The sequence below is a fragment of the Carassius gibelio genome, chromosome B6, assembly GCF_023724105.1.
Source record: "Carassius gibelio isolate Cgi1373 ecotype wild population from Czech Republic chromosome B6, carGib1.2-hapl.c, whole genome shotgun sequence".
Taxonomy (NCBI): Eukaryota; Metazoa; Chordata; class Actinopteri; order Cypriniformes; family Cyprinidae; genus Carassius; species Carassius gibelio.
Genome location: NC_068401.1, coordinates 6,445,223 through 6,465,454, shown reverse-complemented (window position 1 = coordinate 6,465,454; position 20,232 = coordinate 6,445,223). Strand labels below are relative to the sequence as shown.

General features: G+C 34.5%; 2 protein-coding genes and 2 long non-coding RNA genes across 6 annotated transcripts; 3 read left to right on the top strand and 1 right to left on the bottom strand.

The window, feature by feature from the left end:
* Positions 1–6,819: 6,819 nt before the first annotated feature.
* Positions 6,820–9,196, bottom strand: LOC127960138 (uncharacterized). 2 transcript variants are annotated; one of them, XR_008154335.1, is made up of 4 exons: positions 9,061–9,196; positions 8,147–8,246; positions 7,015–7,130; positions 6,820–6,871 (listed from the first exon to the last, which is right to left on the bottom strand). It is a non-coding gene; the product is annotated as an uncharacterized LOC127960138 (long non-coding RNA). The 2 variants fall into 2 exon arrangements; XR_008154336.1 differs by lacking the exons at positions 8,147–8,246; positions 9,061–9,196 and adding an exon at positions 7,823–7,883.
* Positions 9,197–9,277: 81 nt separating this feature from the next.
* LOC127960137 (uncharacterized) lies at positions 9,278–10,402 on the top strand. Its single transcript, XR_008154334.1, has 3 exons — positions 9,278–9,326; positions 9,534–9,625; positions 10,122–10,402. It is a non-coding gene; the product is annotated as an uncharacterized LOC127960137 (long non-coding RNA).
* Positions 10,403–12,601: 2,199 nt separating this feature from the next.
* si:dkeyp-67f1.2 (uncharacterized protein LOC556106 homolog) lies at positions 12,602–15,084 on the top strand. Its single transcript, XM_052558057.1, has 6 exons — positions 12,602–13,081; positions 13,829–13,887; positions 14,028–14,084; positions 14,172–14,256; positions 14,361–14,488; positions 14,615–15,084. Exons 1-6 carry the CDS (start codon positions 12,888–12,890, stop codon positions 14,707–14,709), a joined length of 618 nt encoding a protein of 205 aa, XP_052414017.1. The 5' UTR covers positions 12,602–12,887; the 3' UTR covers positions 14,710–15,084.
* Positions 15,085–15,200: 116 nt separating this feature from the next.
* LOC127959066 (protein FAM107B) lies at positions 15,201–20,172 on the top strand. 2 transcript variants are annotated; one of them, XM_052558056.1, is made up of 5 exons: positions 15,201–15,383; positions 16,726–16,783; positions 17,700–17,898; positions 18,608–18,755; positions 18,919–20,172. In XM_052558056.1, the coding sequence occupies exons 1-5, from the start codon at positions 15,360–15,362 to the stop codon at positions 19,033–19,035; spliced, it is 546 nt and encodes a 181-aa protein (XP_052414016.1). In that variant the 5' UTR covers positions 15,201–15,359; the 3' UTR covers positions 19,036–20,172. The 2 variants fall into 2 exon arrangements, with proteins under 2 accessions (XP_052414016.1, XP_052414015.1); XM_052558055.1 differs by having other exon boundaries at positions 15,205–15,383; positions 16,726–16,792.
* The last annotated feature ends 60 nt before the right edge of the window (positions 20,173–20,232 follow it).

The following is a 20,232-nucleotide window of genomic DNA, read 5'->3' as shown; positions in this document are numbered from 1 at the left end:
CTTCTGAAAAGTGGTAAGAAAATATGATCGGGATAGCTTGGGCACTGAACATTTTGAAGTTTCCATTGACAATTGTATCGAATGGTTCCAGGATACTAAAAAGAACTTTTGAACATCAAAGCATAAAAAGAGAGCAGGTGGTGTGCTCCACTAAATCTTATGCCAACCTTCAAAAGATTTGTTTGCCATTCATTTCATGACAAACCTTTTAGACTGTCTACCTAATGGAGCACCGTATCTCTTTTTGTCTCCTTTTTTTTTTCTTAGTTTTTAACTTTAGTAATATATTAATAATCATAATCATTTAATACTATTGTTTATATAATTTAATATACACCATTAATATGATTATTTAAAATATAGGTTAATTATAATAACAATAATTAGTAGTAGCAGTATATGAATAACTAGTTAAAATGTTTATATCATATTTATACAATACTACTAATAATAATAACTATGTCAAATGGTCATGATAATTATGATAAAATATGTATTATCATAAAAAATATTATTATTAATAGTAGTAAAATATAATGATGATAATGACAATTAAAAACAATAATAATAATAATATTTTTATTTTTAGCATCAGTAATTAATGAATTGCATAAACATAATTATTATAAATTATTGTAACATTATTAATAGTAGTAGTAGTAGTAGCAGCAGCAGCAGTATATGAAAGATGCAAATAAAGAAAGAAAATATACACTGCAATAATTAAACATTTAATTTTAGTTGTAAACTGATTCTGCATAATGACTGTTTATAAGTAGACCTTTAAATATAAATTAACCGATCAAAAAATCATTTATGGAGCTGTGTTTTTGTACACACAGCATAACTGTGGCTAGTTTCCTACGCAGAACTTTTCCTGTCAAGGGAAGCTGCCCACACTGCCACGCCTCGGTGATTAATTAAGCATGGTTGTCAGGGACAATGAACAAGCAGGAGTTATGCATGTGCTCAGAGGCTTGCATGTGTCACCTAGCTGTCACCGCTGCAGCAGAACTCGCTGGGAGGTCATCATCCAGCTCCCTCCCGTCTCACCAGGGAGCCCGTCCATCAACACCACATGGTGCCTTAAAAAGTGTCATGTAAATGAGAGAATATGAAAGAAAGAGACATGCAGAAGGGGGGTCTTTCATTCCAACCCATTCTCACTCCAAAGGCGTCAAAAACCGAAGCATGGTCAAGCGCCCCTAGCGTCACTTTTATGACGCCAAATGTGCCTCTCGGCGTCGAATATCGAAGTACTACGACCTTCATTGCTTTCAGTGGGAAACTTTTGGCGTCAGAATTCGACACGAGGACATGAGATGTTTATCGCTATGAAATCACGTTCAAGAAGTCTCATTCAGCACACACCGCGATACTTGCTATCAGTTCCACAGTTTGGGTGAGTAGTCGTATATACGCTCTTTTAATGCCTTTTATAAAATGTATTCTGTCTTATTTATTAATCAGATTAGTGCCATATATTTAATCGCTGTATTATATCGGTCATCCGCGGCTGTCTTTGAGTTTCATTGCGTTTAAATAAATGAACATAGCTGCTACTTAGTGTGATTAAATTCTATCTGTCACGTGACGTGCCACAGACCTTCGATCCGTTTTATATTATTATTAATTTCAGGATCAATGATTTAAGTTGTATTTGTAGTAAAATCATGGTAATCAAGACACTTACAATAGCAATAAATGAAATGTGAAGTTAAAACACAGTAAACGGGACATTAGTAACTGTAACTGTAGTTTTACTATGGTATATTAATAATCAATACAACAATACAATAATCACCAAACCAGCTATGTTTGTATCACTGTAATGTTAGTGTTTTTATGTGCTTTTATATGACAGATATCACAGTAATCATATGTTCTATACCATGCTTTTAATACCTTTTAATGTAAATCCCCCCCCAAAAAAATCAAATTAAGAATAAATAATAAAACATGCATTTTTCCATCTTGCAGTTCATTCATATCAGTTTATATATATATATATATATATATATATATATATATATATATATATATATATATATATATATATATATATATATTTATATTTATTATATCTAAATATTTTGCTCACAGATCATTATTAACATTCTGTATATAATTCAATTTTATTTACTCTCCCCTTTTTATTATTTTTATTTTTATTTTTAGCTGAAAAGACGTAAAGGCAGTCAGCCCAGTGGTGTTTCTGGAGAAGGATTCCTTCAGAAATGGAGAAGACAGAAAGCTGTGGAGGCAGATATTTGCAGCAGTAAGTCTGTGATCGTTTGTCCCTTTTATTAAACATTCCTGCTGTTATAATTTGTACAGCATTTGTTGTTTCTTAACTGTTGCACTGTCCAAATACCCACACTTGCCATCTTTGCACTTGACCACTTGATTACTTATTTGACGTCTTTCCTGTATTTGGCCTAGTGTTCGAGTGAGCATGATGACCACAAGTGTGTGTCGAACTTTTCATGACCTGATGACTGTGTTTCCCAATCCTGATCCTGGAGAACCCCAGCACTGCACGGTTTTGGTGTCTCTCTTTTCTGCCTTGGAGTCTTCACTGATGAGCTGATGAGTTGAATCAGGTGTGTTTGATCAGGGAGACATCTCAAATGTGCAGTGTTGGGGTTCTCCAGGACCAGGATTGGGAGCCACTGCCTTATGGGACACTTATGTTCTTACAGAGATTTTTAATATCTAATTATCAATATTTCACATACTGTACATTGGACAGCTTTCCATGACCTCTTGTGAGATCTCGGCAAAAAGTCTGACGATTTATTCCAAAACATGTATGATGGGATACACTAAGCTTTGTATAGCGCTCCGGAGCAGTATTGGAGAGGTTTAGTGTGTGTTAAGGACGCTGTGCTTTGGCATTATTAAGACCGGGGACAGTCTCATTCACACACTGTCACGTACACACACTCTCAAGTGGCCAAGACTGCAAGTGTGGGTATCTGGACAGGGTCAAAGTCTTAAAAATGATCCCTAAACACATCACAGTCTTAATAATCCAGTTTAACACTTGTATGATATTGTACAAGCCCCAGGACGGTCTCATCTGACACTATCATAGAATTCATATGACTATAGCTTGCTATTAATTACTTGCTTTCAATAACGGATGCATTTAACATTTAATTATACAGCATCTTTACAGAGGCTGCTTTTATGGTCTAAACAAAACACAGTGTAATGTATAAGTTGAATGTAATTTAATATTTCCTTCCTTTCTGTCTTACAGGATTGTTTGAGGATAACGCTGTAATTCTCCATCATGCACAAGGACTCACCTCGTTAACTCTTTGTCACCCACACACACAGATATGGTCCCTGGATCAGTGATTAGACTTTGCAGTGGTTTGATTTTTGCAGAAGATGTAACTTTGTTTTAATTATAAGATCATAATGAATACATTACAGAACCAGTGATGAAAACGATAGTTAAAAATAGCGCTCCATATTAAAAATATATTGCACACTTGACATGCATGTCTTCATTGTGTTTTTTTGTGAGTTTGAAACATTTACATTGTATTGTATAACATTTTGGTCACAACACTTTTTCCAGTGTTCTCTGAAAGACATACTGTATTTACTGTTTTGTTTTTTAATAAAAGCATTTTCATTTGCATACTGAAAGTAGTTAATGTTTACAACATAACTGCCTTTTTATTCTTTATGGTGGCAAAAACGAGCTTGGTGACAGAGGATGCAGTGTAGTAATTTGGGCATGTTGTCTTTAAATGAGTTTGACATATAAATAAATAATGGAAGATCCTTACAAAAATATGCATGTTTATTATTCTTTATGTATTTATTTGTTCATTCATTCATTCATTTATAATTTCTGTTTTTATTCCTAGAGTTCAAATGGTAGAGAATGGTAAATCACAGAAACACAAATGTGAACAATTTTAACTTTAAAACACAATGTAATATACAATGTAAATTTTAGAAGCACGTCATTTGATTAGTAAATATATTTGTCTTTGGTCAAAAAAAAAAAAAATACAAATCTTAAAAATGTGTCTTATATTTAATGAGAGGAATCTATCTGTTGGATGCAACTGCGACTGCTGGGCATGTGCACATCAATATTGCCAAATTTTTGTCAAGCTGAACAACGGAGGAAGGTGAAGACGTTAATAAAACAGAATCTAATAAGTAGCAAGCTTAATCTATTGTTAACCGAATCTATCCTTTCGAATCTAATTTTCAGGACAGTCTGTGGTTGGACTATCTTTTAACCCATATTAAACAGCGCATCATGTTAAAAAGTATGTTTTGCTGCTATCATCACATTAGTAATATATTAAGTTAACAATGAAGTGTTGCTATCTTGAGAAAAATGACATCTTTAGCGAGATCCTAATCCTAACCCTAAGCATAACTTCAATGAACTACAAAAAAACAGCCCCCTAGTGTTGCCTTTCCATAGATAGAACGACGGAGGCTTGTGGGTAATGTAGTTTAAAACTTTTTATTAACGAAACGAAATAAATTATTTATTTTAAGGAAAACTGGATATCTAAATATGTTTATTGTGCAAACCTCTATGATATATTTGAGAGGCAGGCTGAAATGTGGTATTTTACAGTCAGCAATATTTAAAATGTCTTTATGCCAGCTTTCCATTTATTTCTGAAAACTGAGCTCAACATTATTTTATCAGCATAGCATAAGTAATAATCCTGCCCATTTTCTCTTCGATATGTTAATTGGACTCTGATTTGCAGCCATTTGAAAAGTACAGTTTTGGGCTCTTCGGGGGGTGCTACTGGGCCCCTGGGGGTAGAAGGGCAGTAAAACCTACATATATGTATTCTCCTCATCATGGACAACAAACTGAGCTGAGTCACATTTATATCTGACAGTTTTCACAGTCCTCTGTGTTCTATTCTATTCATCATGGTTATTATACCTTTTGACAGGACATTGTGAGGCCATCTGATGAAACATGGAAAAATTAGAAAGAAATGATTTAATAATGAAAATAATAGATTATTTCTTTGATTTTTGAAGTAAATGGCTAGAAATATAATGGATGAACCTGCAACAACTTGCCTTTATCTATTCCCCACTGTAAAGCAGTAATCAAGGACAATGTATACACATTGTGATACTTCACTATTACACAAGGACAAATTCATGCAGTGCTAAGAATATTAATTTATATATATATATATATATATAACTAATTAGCAAAAATCAGTGTACAAATGTACACTCCTCACCCCGTATTTTGCTCCTCAGGTGCTGGACATCAGTAATGTGTGTGCTCTTGGTTTTAATGCAGTACAAGATCCACGTTGATCATTCCTGCTATTCAGTTATCCCTCAAGTGTTTGTAACAATAAAGCCCATGGCACCATCTTGTAATGCAGAATAATTAATCTCGTAACTCCCTTTCTTTCACAAAAAATGTGCATATTTGCTACTAAAATATAAAAAAATTACTTTCTGGTGTACTGATGTCCCAGATGTTATTAATCCGATCAAAAATGTTTATGTCTTAAATAAAAAATAATCCCAATAATTAATATGTAGTTTTTCCAAGTCTAAAATAAACACATATGAGCCTACCTAGTAAAATGATGTATTTAGCAAGAATCTTCAGAACACAATATTCACCATTTTCATTTTATTGAAGCATAGACTATAAAGTTGATAAAGTAGCATCAAGACAAATAAGATTCAATGAAAATAATTATCATCAAAAATACATTAACCTCATATATAAATCAGTTCACACAGATGAGTGATGAAATGTCCTTAAAAGTCACACAGTCCCATCCAGTCAACTGTGATACAGATCATGTGATACATATAAGACATGTGATACTGTTCCAGAAAATAATGATTCCCATCATCACATCTAAACTGGTTTCATCTCCCCATCGTGTTCTTCTTCTCTCGTGTCTGGAAACAGTTTGTGGTTGATATCCAGCACTGATGTGATGTAGCTTGTTCTCAGCCAGAGGTTCTCTCAGTCCTAACATCCCAGACCTGGTCAAAGTGAAACAAACAATCCAGATGAAGTTGTTTAATGGACAGAGAGCTCAGCTTATGTTCTGTGTGATTTTAGCAGTGTGAGTAACTATGAGCCTTGTAGTACTGTACACTTACCATTCTTCAAGCTGCTTTGAGACCTTTTGAGAAGCTTCTTCTCTGAAGAGGATTTACCACATCCTCTTCTTTCACTCCGTTCAAGAGCATCACTTGGTCAAAACACCCTCATTTGGCTGATGAGATCATCTGTACAAATAAAAATACTGCAATAAATATGTCATTCTGCAAGAATTAAGAAAAAGTTACAGAGGCAAAGGACTTGCTCATGAGACTCCATTAGCATGTGTAGTTCTCAGAGACTCTAGAATTCATCTATTGTTGCAGTAAATGTGTTTTCTTCCTCTAGAATCTTTCTCCAAAGTTCCTGACTTCTCTCACAAATGTGTTTTAGTCTGTGCAGTGTAAGGCCTGGCTTCAAACCAATCAACTATCAATTCACAATTTATAACATAACATTTACAAAACAATGAAATAATGTCAATTGGTGTTTATATCAACTAAACCAATTTCATGATACTTGTCTACTTTTAAAACAGGTGGTGTGTTTTTAAAAACATAATATTAAAAATGTCCAGTCACACTTTGCTAACATGCTGTAATTGTAATAGTATAAAAAGAAATCAAGGCTGACATGACCAGTTCTGTGAGAGATCATCATAAAATGTTGTATAACACAGCATTGCTTCAACACACACATACCAGAGGACTTCTGTTTCCACAAGATGGCCATCTTCATTTCTCATCCTGAGCAAATCACTTCCTTGGTCTTCCTTCTCTTCTGTGAAACAAGATAATCTCTACTTACTCTGTGTGCAATTAATATTGCTCATTAAACATAATTAAGTTAATTTAAAGTAAGATTCAGACCAGAGCATTTGAGGAGTAAATGTTGATTAAAAAAAATATTCTAAACAAATGTACCTGGGAAGAGCTGATCATGGCAAGATTCGCTGAGACTCAGTAATAGCTCTTTTAGTTTTTAGGAAGGTTTGTGAGGGTTGGCTCTTGAGTGAGCTGTTGAGCTTGATATTTTAGACCTGAAAAAGAAGAACAGCATTATCTGCAAAAAATCCTGTAAGACAGAAGGAAGGAAATAATATTAATTACGTGCAACTTGTACATTACACCTCTGTAAAGATGCTGTATAATTAAATGTTAAATGCATCCGTTATTGAAAGCAAGTAATTAATAGCAAGCTATAGTCATATGAATTCTATGATAGTGTCAGATGAGACCGTCCTGGGGCTTGTACAATATCATAAAAGTGTTAAACTGGATTATTAAGACTGTGATGTGTTAAGGGGGTCGTTTTTAAGACTTTGACCCTGTCCAGATACCCACACTTGCAGTCTTGGCCACTTGAGAGTGTGTGTACGTGACAGTGTGTGAATGAGAATGAGGTCTTAATAATGCCATGTGAATGAGGTCTTAATAATGCCAAAGCACAGCGTCCTTAACACACACTAAACCTCTCCAATACTGCTCCGGAGCGCTATACAAAGCTTAGTGTATCCCATCATACATGTTTTGGAATAAATCGTCAGACTTTTTGCCGAGATCTCACAAGAGGTCATGGAAAGCTGTCCAATGTACAGTATATGAAATATTGATAATTAGATATAAAAAATCTCTGTAAGAACATAAGTGTCCCATAAGGCAGTGGCTCCCAATCCTGGTCCTGGAGAACCCCAACACTGCACATTTGAGATGTCTCCCTGATCAAACACACCTGATTCAACTCATCAGCTCATCAGTGAAGACTCCAAGGCAGATAAGAGAGACACCAAAACCCGAGGTGCTGGGGTTCTCCAGGATCAGGATTGGGAAACACAGTCATCAGGTCATGAAAAGTTCGACACACACTTGTGGTCATCATGCTCACTCGAACACTAGGCCAAATACAGGAAAGACGTCAAATAAGTAATCAAGTGGTCAAGTGCAAAGATGGCAAGTGTGGGTATTTGGACAGTGCAACAGTTAAGAAACAACAAATGCTGTACAAATTATAACAGCAGGAATGTTTAATAAAAGGGACAAACGATCACAGACTTACTGCTGCAAATATCTGCATCCGCAGCTTTCTGTCTTCTCCATTTCTGAAGGAATCCCTCTCCAGAAACACCACTGGGCTGACTGCCTTTACGTCTTTTCAGCTAAAAATAAAAATAAAAAATAATAAAAAGGGGAGAGTAAATAAAATTGAATTATATACAGAATGTTAATAATGATCTGTGAGCAAAATATTTAGATATAATGAATAAATAAATAAATATATATATATATATATATATATATATATATATATATATATGTATATATATATATATATATATATATATATATATATATATATATATATATATATATATACTGATATGAATGAACTGCAAGATGGAAAAATGCATGTTTTATTTTTTATTTTTTTATTTGATTTTTTTTTTTTTTTAGATTTACATTAAAATGTATTAAAAGCATGGTACAGAACATATGATTACTGTGATATCTGTCATATAAAAGCACATAAAAACACTAACATTACAGTGATACAAACATAGCTGGTTTGGTGATTATTGTATTGTTGTATTGATTATTAATATATACCATAGTAAAACTACAGTTACAGTTACTAATGTCCCGTTTACTGTGTTTTAACTTCACATTTCATTTATTGCTATTGTAAGTGTCCTGATTACCATGATTTTACTACAAATACAACTTAAATCATTGATCCTGAAATTAATAATAATATAAAACGGATCGAAGGTCTGTGGCACGTCACGTGACAGATAGAGTTTAATCACACTAATTAGCAGCTGTGTTCATTTATTTAAACGCAATGAAACTCAAAGACAGCCGCGGATGACCTATATAATACAGCGATTAAACATATGGCGCTAATCTGATTAATAAATAAGACAGAATACATTTTATAAAAGGCATTAAAAGAGCGTATATACGACTACTCACCCAAACTGTGGAACTGATAGCAAGTATCGCGATGTGTGCTGAATGAGACTTCTTGAACGTGATTTCATAGCGATAAACATCTCATGTCCTCGTGTCGAATTCTGACGCCAAAAGTTTCCCATTGAAAGCAATGAAGGTCGTAGTGCTTCGATATTCGACGCCGGGAGGCACATTTGGCGTCATAAAAGTGACGCTAGGGGCGCTTGACCATGCTTCGGTTTTTGACGCCTTTGGAGTGAGAATGGGTTGTTCATTCACAACAAGAGGTAACATGTTAGTGACAGAGGAGGAATTTTGAAAATGGGCTTTGATGTAGATTCATATGATTCCAGAAGCTTTAGTTTAATTAAACTATAAATCATATGCAGAATAACTTATATTTTTAGGACCATTAAAACCCTGGCTCCCAATTAAAACAATTATATTAATTATACACTATATCTGAATGACTATATGGTTTAAACCTCTTGTAGAGAATGAATGGATGTCCTCAGCCTTCCAATAGTTAATCCAAATCAACAGATGGCAGATGGGAAAGGAGACCACGGCAAGGTCTCACCCAGAGGTATGACACCAGAAAAATCCCCATCCTGGGCTCATTCTCAACCCTTTGTTGCTAAAAATAAATCGTGAGCTAGATTTCTCTTGGACTGAGAAGAACTGGTATAATTACATTCATGATTGATTTTTCCTTCTTCATCTAAAACCCACAGTGATATTTCTGTGACAAGACTCTTAAACTCTCTGTAGGCGAGTTATCAGGGTTTTCAGGATATTGAGTATTTCTAAAGGCAGGGTTATTTTTGAAAGTCTTTGTTAGAAAACATATTAACTGTTATTGAAAGATTTTATGAACAATTTATGGGGTAAATTGTCTCTATGAGTTAAATTGCCTATTAGAAGCTACTGAATGTATTTCACTGAAATCAATTTAGAGACCCAAAACAATTGCTATATATATATATATATATATATATATATATATATATATATATATATATATATATATATATATATATATATATATATACTCTCAACTTTTTTCTCTGTGACATCCACAGGGTCTGTGTTGCACAACATCAGCGGAGAAGAAGAGTTTCTCTTGCCTCAACTGTTACTTTGATACATATTCTGTGAAATATTATGAACCGCTCTGATCCCGAGATGAGTTACATCTACAGCCATGTTATTCAATACTGCCAATTACAGGAATGGATTAGTTCAAGTTTGTTGGCCTTCATAACTTTAAAAATTGTAATGGAAATTTGGGATTTAAAGTTTATTTATTTTATTTTTATTTTTTACTGTTTCTAATGTAATATCGGTTTTTAGTAATATATTCACATTCAAGCTTGTATGAGCTCATAATATAAGTAAATTTTTCAGTAAGCAAGGAATAAAATCGTATTGTTAAATCCATTTCAGTGTTTATTATTCCTACAAACTTTTTTATTCAAATTTATAAGTTGTTCCTAGACAACTATGTAAAAAGAACTAAAATTATAGAATACCTGCTATATAATTTATGTTTTTAATTAATCTCACTTTTTAAAGTGATCCCACAGTTTCCTGTTGACGGAAGTCATCGCGTTGACACACGATCGGCCAATCATACACCAGATACTCCTTTACGTCATTTGACAGGTAGCTCTCTAGCTCTGCTCACTAGGAAGTAAACATCTATAATGGCGAGAAAGACCTTCAAGTTAAGCCACTCCTCGAATATGTTACTAAATGTGATTTTATTTAGTATTTTTAACGAGTTCGCCTTCGCCTTTCGGTCATTTCGCGAATCCAGACAGTCAGAGAGTTTGGAGAAACCCATCTCAGCACCAAATGTTCAACAGGTTCGTTATCTAGTTTCTTGCGCCAGTCTCGTCTCTATTAGTTTGCATATTTATTTACTATCCACGGTCTGTTGTTTCGCAGGGTTTAAGACTCCATTTCGGAGTTATCGCGTCTGTTGTGATCGTTATTGTAGTTGCAATAGCAGCTGCTGTCTTCATTATCCGGAAATACTGCTGTCTGCAGAGGTATGTGCAACAAGTGCTTTACTTGACAGTGCAACATAACCTTAGATTCCTGTTGTACAGGAAAAAAAAGTTTGCAACAGTTTATAGGAAAGTTAATCATTTTAAACCCATATTTGTTGCCAAATTTGTCCCTACTAAGTGACAACTAAATTTAGACTTTTATTTCCAGCAATGTAACATATAGATACTCAGAGCTGCGACAAATGGAAGAACAAAATGCAGCCAGAGAAGAGGACAATGATTCCGATGAGGTTAGTCGGCCTATGCATGACACTTTAAAATTAGTAATAATAGCCTTATATATACTTAATTACTTTTTATTCTTACTCTGGATGTTCTTTCCACAGGACCTCTTGGAGTGAATCATGTAGCATAATTTATCCTTGCCGCTTCTCTTCCTTTTTAATGATGTGACATTATATGGCCAAAAGCATTACATGGGTCATTTAAAAACCACCAGGAGTTTCTGAAATATTTATATCTGTTCAACCATTTTTCAGCATGGATATATCCACCAACCAGTTAAAATTAGCTGGTTAAATTTGGCAGGATTGGAAGGATAAAGTCCCCTACATGAAAGAAGTGTGGGGAGAAGATGCTCATTTGAGATCAAAGTTACTATGATTTACTTGCAGGCAAATAACTTATGAAAAGAGCTGTTATGGTTACTTTGCACATTGCTTAATACTTGGTCAATTCTGGAACTACCTTTTTAATTGCACTCCTTGAAGATCTTGTTTAGTATTTTCTTGAATTTCTCAGTGCAAGGCAACTTGTACCAAAGTCTGTTGAAATGATTGTATTTATTGTGCCTGACTTTTTCTTGATTGTAAAACAGCTTTATGATCTCAGGGTTGTTTCCACTGGATACTGTGAACAGTGCCACCAACACCAGAAGCACATCTGAATAAGCATTTTACTGTAAACCGGTCTCAACAACTGTAATAATGCTGTAGAGTTTGCATTTCAGTGCCTTACTGAAATCTGTTAACTCTGTGTATTTGAACAATAATATGCACTCATATGCTGTATTGGTATTAACTAATGGTGGTGTTTGACTTCACCTCTATTTTAATATGATGATGTTGATCGAGAATTATTATGCGCAGTGAAGTCCAGAGCTCCAATAATTGTGTTTCTTTGAGCTCCGTTCATGCTGGGAAGTATTTTTGATGATGGTCTTCTGTATCTTTAGATTTTCATGTTCACTCTTTCTTACCTGAGACTGAACTGTACTGACTACTGAAACTATCAGTTTGTGTAACTGAGAAGGAATAAAATGATAAACTCAATATTCCTTGTGTGGTTGCATGCATTTTTCTCATAGATAGCCACAAGAGGGCATCACACAACTGTAAAAATCAGTTTGCATGCACCAACATCTCATCTGTTTTAGGTAGATCCTGTTGGGTCAGGTTTCACACACCACCATAGTCCTTTTTTTTTTTTTTTTTAGCTTTTCTGATTAATTTGTATGACCATTTGTGTGTATACTGAGCATATGTTACTTGTGTTTTTCAGATCATGTTTATGCTGAACATATTAATATGGTATTTCTCCATTAACTGGTCAAATCTCCAAGAAGCTGCCACACGGTTATGTAATGTACATGGTGATACAATATGACAGCTTCTTAATCTGTAACATTATTTTAAAAATCTATTTTATTACCGTTATGTTTTAGTTAGGCTAAGATTGGGGCTGTTTTGTATTCCAGATGAAGTTAAATATTTTGTGACGGACTGTGAGGATAGGTAAGTTTATTTTATATGTTCAGTAGTGGACGAGGTGGAGATGGAGCTTATTAGGGTGCTTGTAGTACTGAATTTTTTTTTCAGGCAACCTGTTTACTTGTTTTGGACAGGTCTATTTAATCCTCATTTTGGTTGCTGTCCACATAAACGGTGCTCTATCAACTACTTTCCCTTCCACATTCACAGCGGTGTAGCCAATGTGGTGGCTGCAAAGACCTGCTTTAACAATACAATGTAAGAATTGTTACATCCTGTAGCTTATTTATGACAGACAACTCAGTGGTTATTTGAATTAATTGTATACAATTCTGTCATCATTTACTCATCCATATGAATGCAAAATGAGAGATTCATCTGAAAATTTATGCTGCTTGTCCATACTTTGCAAAGCTTACAGTGATATAGCTTGCATATTTAAATGTTTACGTGAATAACAACAAATCTCTTGTCTGTTCCTCACGCTAATCTGCTGTATGGCTTGTAGAATAAGAGTCTTGGATTACTTTTAAATCCACAAAATGACTTTCTGTGATGATTTTATAAATGCATTTGTTTAGTACTAAATATGTTCTTTGTGAAAACAATTAAATTTAATAAGTTAAAAACAATGAACATGGTTTAAATATAGCTGCAAAATAAGTAAGATCCAGTTTTTTTTAAATGTATGAAATAAAAAAAATCAGATTTATTGATGATAAATATATATATATATATAAACCTGGTTAAAACACTTTCAGTTTATTACATTTACTTTTATGCATTTAGCAGACGCTTTTATCCAAAGCGACTTATAGTGCATTCTGTATGTTAGTACTCTATAAGTAATCATTTATACTCGTTTCATTTATGTATAACTGATGAATATGCACAATTTTTTAGTTTTATTGAGATAAATGATGGCAGTTTTCATTTTTGTTTGATATATTTAAATAGTATAAATGCTAAATGAGTGTGTTATTAATGGTAAATGTTCTTCTACAGCATCATGGGTGGCATTAAAAATAATGCAGGACAAGGGCTGAACATTGTGTTAGCAAACGGTTCAATTATTTTACATTTTTTTACAGGATTTACATTTTTTTAATCTTTAAAAATATTTGACTTTGTTTATACAAGTCCTAATAATTATTCATATATGCAAATCAAATTCAGTTTGATTAATTGACTCTTCTTTTCTTAGGTGCAACCGGTGAGGTTTTAAGAAATAAGAACTTTCCTGGAATCCTGGAATCTAGAGGTAGGTCTTTTAGTGAAATTGTTCTAAATCTAACAAGATGTGAAGTAAAACTATCATGATGTACAGAACCACTTTTTGTCCTTCAAGATCCAGAGGAATTACTTGTCTATCTAAAGACACTAAAACGAGGACATATAGTGCTTGTGGCCTCACACATCGACCCTACACAAAAGTAAAAATGTGACAGCCTTCACACACCATCAACATGATTAACTTGGCATTAGAGTTGAATTATTCATTCCTGTCTCACTTCCACTGCCGCTGTCTCTTTTCCAGGCTCACCGATGAGATTAGAGCTATATTCAGTGCACTGGGCAGCACAGTGGTCAAATCCCTGAAGCCCAGGGATGGCTGGGTATTCACAGGCGCCTATGGAATAAATGTAGCTAGTCCTTTTGAAAAGGTTGGGATATATCTTTTTAAGTTTTTAATCCAATTGTTTACATTTTACTTAGGTTTCATTTCAGTGAATGAAAATTAGTATTTTAGTTTTTAGTTTTAAGATGGATGTTTTCTCTGTTATGTTTATTTCATTCAAAATGATGTGAGGAGCAACACGTATGAAGACTGGCCAGAGATGGGGGAGATCATTGGCTGCTGTCCCAGAATATCTGAGACTGAATAAGCCACAGTAGCCAACCTCATATCACCACATTTGGTTCATTTGAAAATAGGACATTAACAACACAGAAGTTTTTTTGTTTTGTTTTGTTTTTTTTGGCTGTTTTCCCTCCCTAAGCAAATAAATTGAAGGTTTGAGGTTTACTCTCGTATTGCTCAAATCCATATGACTTCTTTCTAAGGAACTCATTCGGCAAAAAATGTGCATATATTTATCCTGATCTTTACCAAATACTAGAAGAGCAACATTCTGTCACTATGATAATATTCTAAAACAAAAATACATTTGAAAGATAATACAGATTATTCTATTCTCATACAGAATTCCTTCACACTGGTTCTTGTATATAAGGTAACACTGTTGCTGTTGATATTAACAATGAAGAGTTGAAAATAAGAAAGTGACATCACTTTAACACAGTCCCTTTTTTCACTCCCCTCCTTGTGCTGGATTGTAGTACCAGTTAGGACACTGTATGCACTCCGGGTTGTACAAGTGTGTGGTGTGTGTGTGTGTGTTTGGGTTTGCTTGGAGGGATATACATCCCCCTTCCTGCTTCTACCCTTGCTCTGCATGAAAATAGCAGGTGGAATCCCAGAGAATTTGTTTGTGGAACTTTCCTGAGGCACTCAGCGCTCTGCACTTTTGGAATCATGGGAGTGGCCCATGGAAAGAAAGTAAGGTTATTTTAATCCAGTTTGAAGAACCTGTATGTTGCGAGTGTAAGTCCTAAATCTCCTCTAAAGATCTGACAGGACTCAAACTCTTACACAAATGGATGATTGTAAATGGAAAGCAGTGTTTAAGGTTTAAAATACAGAATTTTTTTGAGGCGAGACTTTCTTTAGTTTGATGTGGTTTGAGTTTGATACATTTATTCTAAGCTGAAATATACTTATTATGAGTCGAGTGTCTTGTAAGTTACAGTAATTCAGTTTCAGTTCTTAGGAACATGTGTGGAATCAAGGAGCATCAGCTGTGTTATTTAGTATTATCTATATAGTTTTTATGAATATTTTTATAAATATTAATCATTTGAATTAGGTTTTTTTATATTTTCAGTTTATTTTGGGGTGATTTTTTGGAAATATTTTTATGTGCCTTAGACATTATTATTATTTTCTATTTAAGTTATATATATATATATATATAGTTTAGTTTAGTTTTAGTTTTTATTTCCAGTTAGTAATGATGGTGTTTCAACTTAAATTTCTATTAGTTGCCAAAGTAACTTTTCTTATATATGTATATAATGTATGTATATAATGTGTATATATAAATATATGTGTGTGTGATTTAGTTCAGATAACATAGAGAGACAGCCTTCTTCTCAACTCCAGTTGTCTGTAGCTTTCATGTATTTTGTTATTTTTCAGTGTAAAAAGTACATATTTAGTTGCCATCTGTAACATTAACCTCATTTGAATACTTTGGTTCCCTTCAGATTTTCTTTTCTGATTAAGTCCAAGGACTCCTCGTGACTTTCCAGACAATCACATACTAGACAGCAAACAGATTATGAAGGGAAAATGGAGAGTTTGTTTGGCAGGGCCAGTAATGAGGTGGCTAAATGCCAGCTGTTCCCAAAACCATTTTAGTCCAGTATGATCAACCCAGCATGGTGCTAACACACACACACACACACACACACACACACACACACACACACACACACAATGCCTCCCTTGTGTTAGTGCAAGTTTCTCTCAACACACAGGGCTATTGTGCTGTTCATCAACAGCTTTGGAGATTATTTTAGATTGTTTGGATGATAGATAAGTGCAATGTCCTTTTATACTTTCTGGACATGATAATAGTGATAGTATGGTTTTTCTACACTATGATGGTAATACTATGTTATTATTATAGTAAATATGTTAATCATACAGTAACATGGTATTATGAAACCACTACATAGCACATCACTCTGAAATACAGAAGGGGAAATAATCAAAATAACATTTTTATATTTTGTCTTGTGGTTAAAATATAATGACTCATATCCATTTTCTTTCACAGGCAGATCATAATCATCAAAATCACAACTCTGCTTGTGCTCAACCACTTATTGGACCTGGTGAATCAGGTTTTCTATGTTCCTTTCATATTGTTTGATGCAATTACATTGATTGATAATGCTTTTCATTATTATCACTCATGCTTTCTTGAACAAAGGTGCATTTGGTGCCATGGTCATGTGAGGTGTCCTATTATTTTTCCATACAAATTAAAGTTTCTCCTTGTTGGTGATATTGGCTGTTTTTAAAGGGAAGTTCACCAAAAAATGAAAATGAGTTGAAAGATTCCCCCTCAGGCCATCAAAGATGTAAATGAGTTTGTTTCTTCATCGAAAGAGATTTAAAGAAATTTAGCATCACATCACTTGCTCACCAAAAGATCCTCTGGAGTGAATGGGTGCCGTCAGAATGAGAGTCCAAAAATCTGACAAAAACATCACAGTAATCCATACAACTCCAGTCCATCAGTTAACATCTTGTAAAGTGAAAAGCTGGGTGTTTGTAAGAAACAAATTCATCAATAAGATGTTTTTAATATAAAAAAACATTTGATTCTAGCTGAAGTCTTCCTCATCTGAAACCAGTATTGCTTTCTCCCATTTAAAAGACATCTTGTCTGAATCAGGAGAGCAATATGCACAGATCAAGCACCATTTACAAGCAAAAACAGTTCTAAACAAATATGTTAGAGGATTTAGATATGAGAGACAACAGGAGTTTTTCACTGGAGGAAGCATTATGAATTATGTAATGGTAGTTTGGTTAGAAGTGATGGTTTGAAATTCAAACGCATTAATGCTTTGCTTCACAAGATGTTAAATGATTGACTGGAATTGTGTTAATTATTATTATTGTGATGTTTTTATCAGCTGCTTTGAATTTTCTTAACAGGACTTTTCAGGAAATTTACGTTTACAGTAAACTATTTCTTTAATAGAATGCTCTCTTTTGCTTGTCTCCCACTGGTGGATTTAGTCTCTGATCTTGGAGCCGTGTTAGACCCTGATCAAAGGTGGGGCAGAGAAGATGATTTAGACCAGAGCAAGTTGCTTCCTGAGCAAACAGACAGCAGCTACTATGAAGAGCTCATCAGGCCCAAAAAGCTCCACAATCCCATCAAAGCATCCAAGAGCCACCGGGAGCTCCAGCGAGAGCTGATTATTACTCACAAAAGGTGCAGACTGACCCAGAATTTAAGTTGAAAGCATGTTCACATTTTGAGGCATGAACAAGCTTAGTTGCGGCCGTAATTTATCACCTGACCCAATTTCTAATCTCACTTCAAACGTACCCAAAGAGGGTGTGCTGAGTTTATGGCTCTCGTGCATGTACATGTTATGTCCAACAGGTGGCAGTAAAGTCAAAATTGAAGCCTCTGGCGTGGTGGATCCCTCTACTAAAAGTCGTAACGCATTTTATTATAAATTATCGCTAGATGGTATGTTTTTTGAAGTGAAACAACAGAAATAAAAATCGATCCTATTTGCTGTCTCAATACACACACCTTATAGTGAACGATCCATCAATGCATATTGTTAATAATATGCATAATGCAATGAACAGTTTTGTATTTTTATCGTCTATCATTAACAAAGATTAATAGGCTGCACACTGTAAGAAATGTAGGCTATTGCTCATTGTTAGTTAATGTTGGTTTACAATGGTTTATAATAACTAAAGGAAACGTGTTACCTTATTTTTAGTAGTTTAATGATTTAAACATAGGCTAATAGTTTGTAATACAAAAGTGTTAACATATGTTAACATATGCATGAACTTGACCTTAAGCGTCCAAATCCTTGTTTTCGCTTTCCATTTAATTGCAATGAATGTACACTTTCTATTATAAAATATAGACAAATAAGACTTATTTTATTTATCAGGGGAGCAGTGGCGGAGGAGAAGCCAGAGTTACGGAGAGTTCTGGAACAGAGAAACAGAGCTCAAGTTCTGAAACAACACAGAAAACAGGAGGAAGAGAAATCGCCACTGGAGCAGGAGTTACTGAAGAGACAGATGAGGTTAGAGAAGGTAAAACCAGAAAAACCATTCCTCAAACCATACTGAAATGAGTGTTGAATGGACAGTATTGTGTGAAATGCACTAACAAGGCTGGGAAGTGATCCAAATTGCACAGAATGCTCTCTATAACCTCATTCAGAAATGATTTAACTTTAATAATTCTTATTCTCAGTTTGAGAGAGAAGTCGAAGAGCAGAGAGAAAGGTCGAAGTGCGCGCCCGAGTTCATCAGGGTCAAAGAGAGCCTAAAGAGGACGGCGATCACAAGTGCTGTGGAGAAAGAGCTGTAAACACATTACATTACTTCACTGATCTTGACACTCCTCCAGCTGTTCTTAGTTTTATTTAGAAAGTTTGGGGTTTGGATTTTGAACGCGATCACAGAATGTGAAAAACCTGTTGACAAGGATAAGAATGTTGAAAATATGGGCTAATGTTATGTCATATTAAGCACTTGTAATGGTCGAGTGAGATTTCATTGTAATTGCTGATTACAGGGCTGTAATTTGCACCAGTTACAGAAACACACAAGAACAGAATAACTCCAGCATACTGGAACTGTATCTAGTGTTTGAGTATAGAAATTATTGGTCTGCCATATTTATAGATTATATACACCAATTATTTCTACATTTATGGTTCGAATCGTTTGGTATGTTCACATATGCATACTAGTTTCGGATATCATGCACTACTACATTTAACCAAATATGTAGTACAAAAAGAAAAGGACACTTTATCCTATAATGCCATGTTTTAGGCTTGGCAAGGCAAATTTTAGCATCTCTTTTTCTTGACTCACTATTTGATTGGGCAGGCATAGCTATTGTTTTGCCACATGCATTTTGTTTTAACAAAGTTATCTTTTACAATTAAGATTGTTGATTTACACTACTTGCATAAGTGACTTTTTTATTTAAAGAAATAGATTTTGTTCTTCATTGCAGATTTGGTTAAATTTAGCATTACGTCCCTTGAGCACCAATTGAAACTCTGCAGCGAATGGGTGCCGTCAGAGTAAGCATTACATAACTTCAGTCCATCAATTAGGTCCTGTGCAGTGAAAAGCTGCTTGTTTGTATCAAACATCCATCATTAAGAGGTGTGTGGATTACTGTGATGTTTTTTATCGGCTGTTTGGATTCTCATTCTGACGGCACCCATTCACTGCAGGATACTTTGATGTGCTAGTGATGTAATGCTGAATTTCTCCAATCTGTTCTGATGAAGAAACAAACTCATCTAAGTCTTGGATGGCCTGAGGGTGAGTCCATCTACATTTTTGAGTGAACTATTCCTGTCAGAACTTTATAATGTTATCATATAATGTTATCATCATACATCATTCGATTTTGATGTCACATGTATGTTTCTGCTAACAACACAACATTTTATAATGATCTTTAAATAAAGGGATTTTGACATGCCATAGAGTTTGGAGTATATAATCTGAAAGTACCAACCACAACCTGCCTTTGCATAGCACT

Excerpts from the sequence above, each read along its gene's own strand:
- LOC127959066 (XM_052558055.1), top strand. The coding sequence starts at position 15,360 with ATGGGAGTGGCCCATGGAAAGAAA. Across the intron at positions 16,793-17,699 it reads TATTGGACCTGGTGAATCAG|TCTCTGATCTTGGAGCCGTG; the intron begins GTTTTCTATGTT and ends TGGTGGATTTAG. Across the intron at positions 17,899-18,607 it reads CTGATTATTACTCACAAAAG|GGGAGCAGTGGCGGAGGAGA; the intron begins GTGCAGACTGAC and ends TTTATTTATCAG.
- si:dkeyp-67f1.2 (XM_052558057.1), top strand. The coding sequence starts at position 12,888 with ATGGAGCTTATTAGGGTGCTTGTAGTACTGAATTTTTTTTTCAGGCAA. Across the intron at positions 13,082-13,828 it reads ACCTGCTTTAACAATACAAT|CATCATGGGTGGCATTAAAA; the intron begins GTAAGAATTGTT and ends GTTCTTCTACAG. Across the intron at positions 13,888-14,027 it reads GAACATTGTGTTAGCAAACG|GTGCAACCGGTGAGGTTTTA; the intron begins GTTCAATTATTT and ends TTCTTTTCTTAG.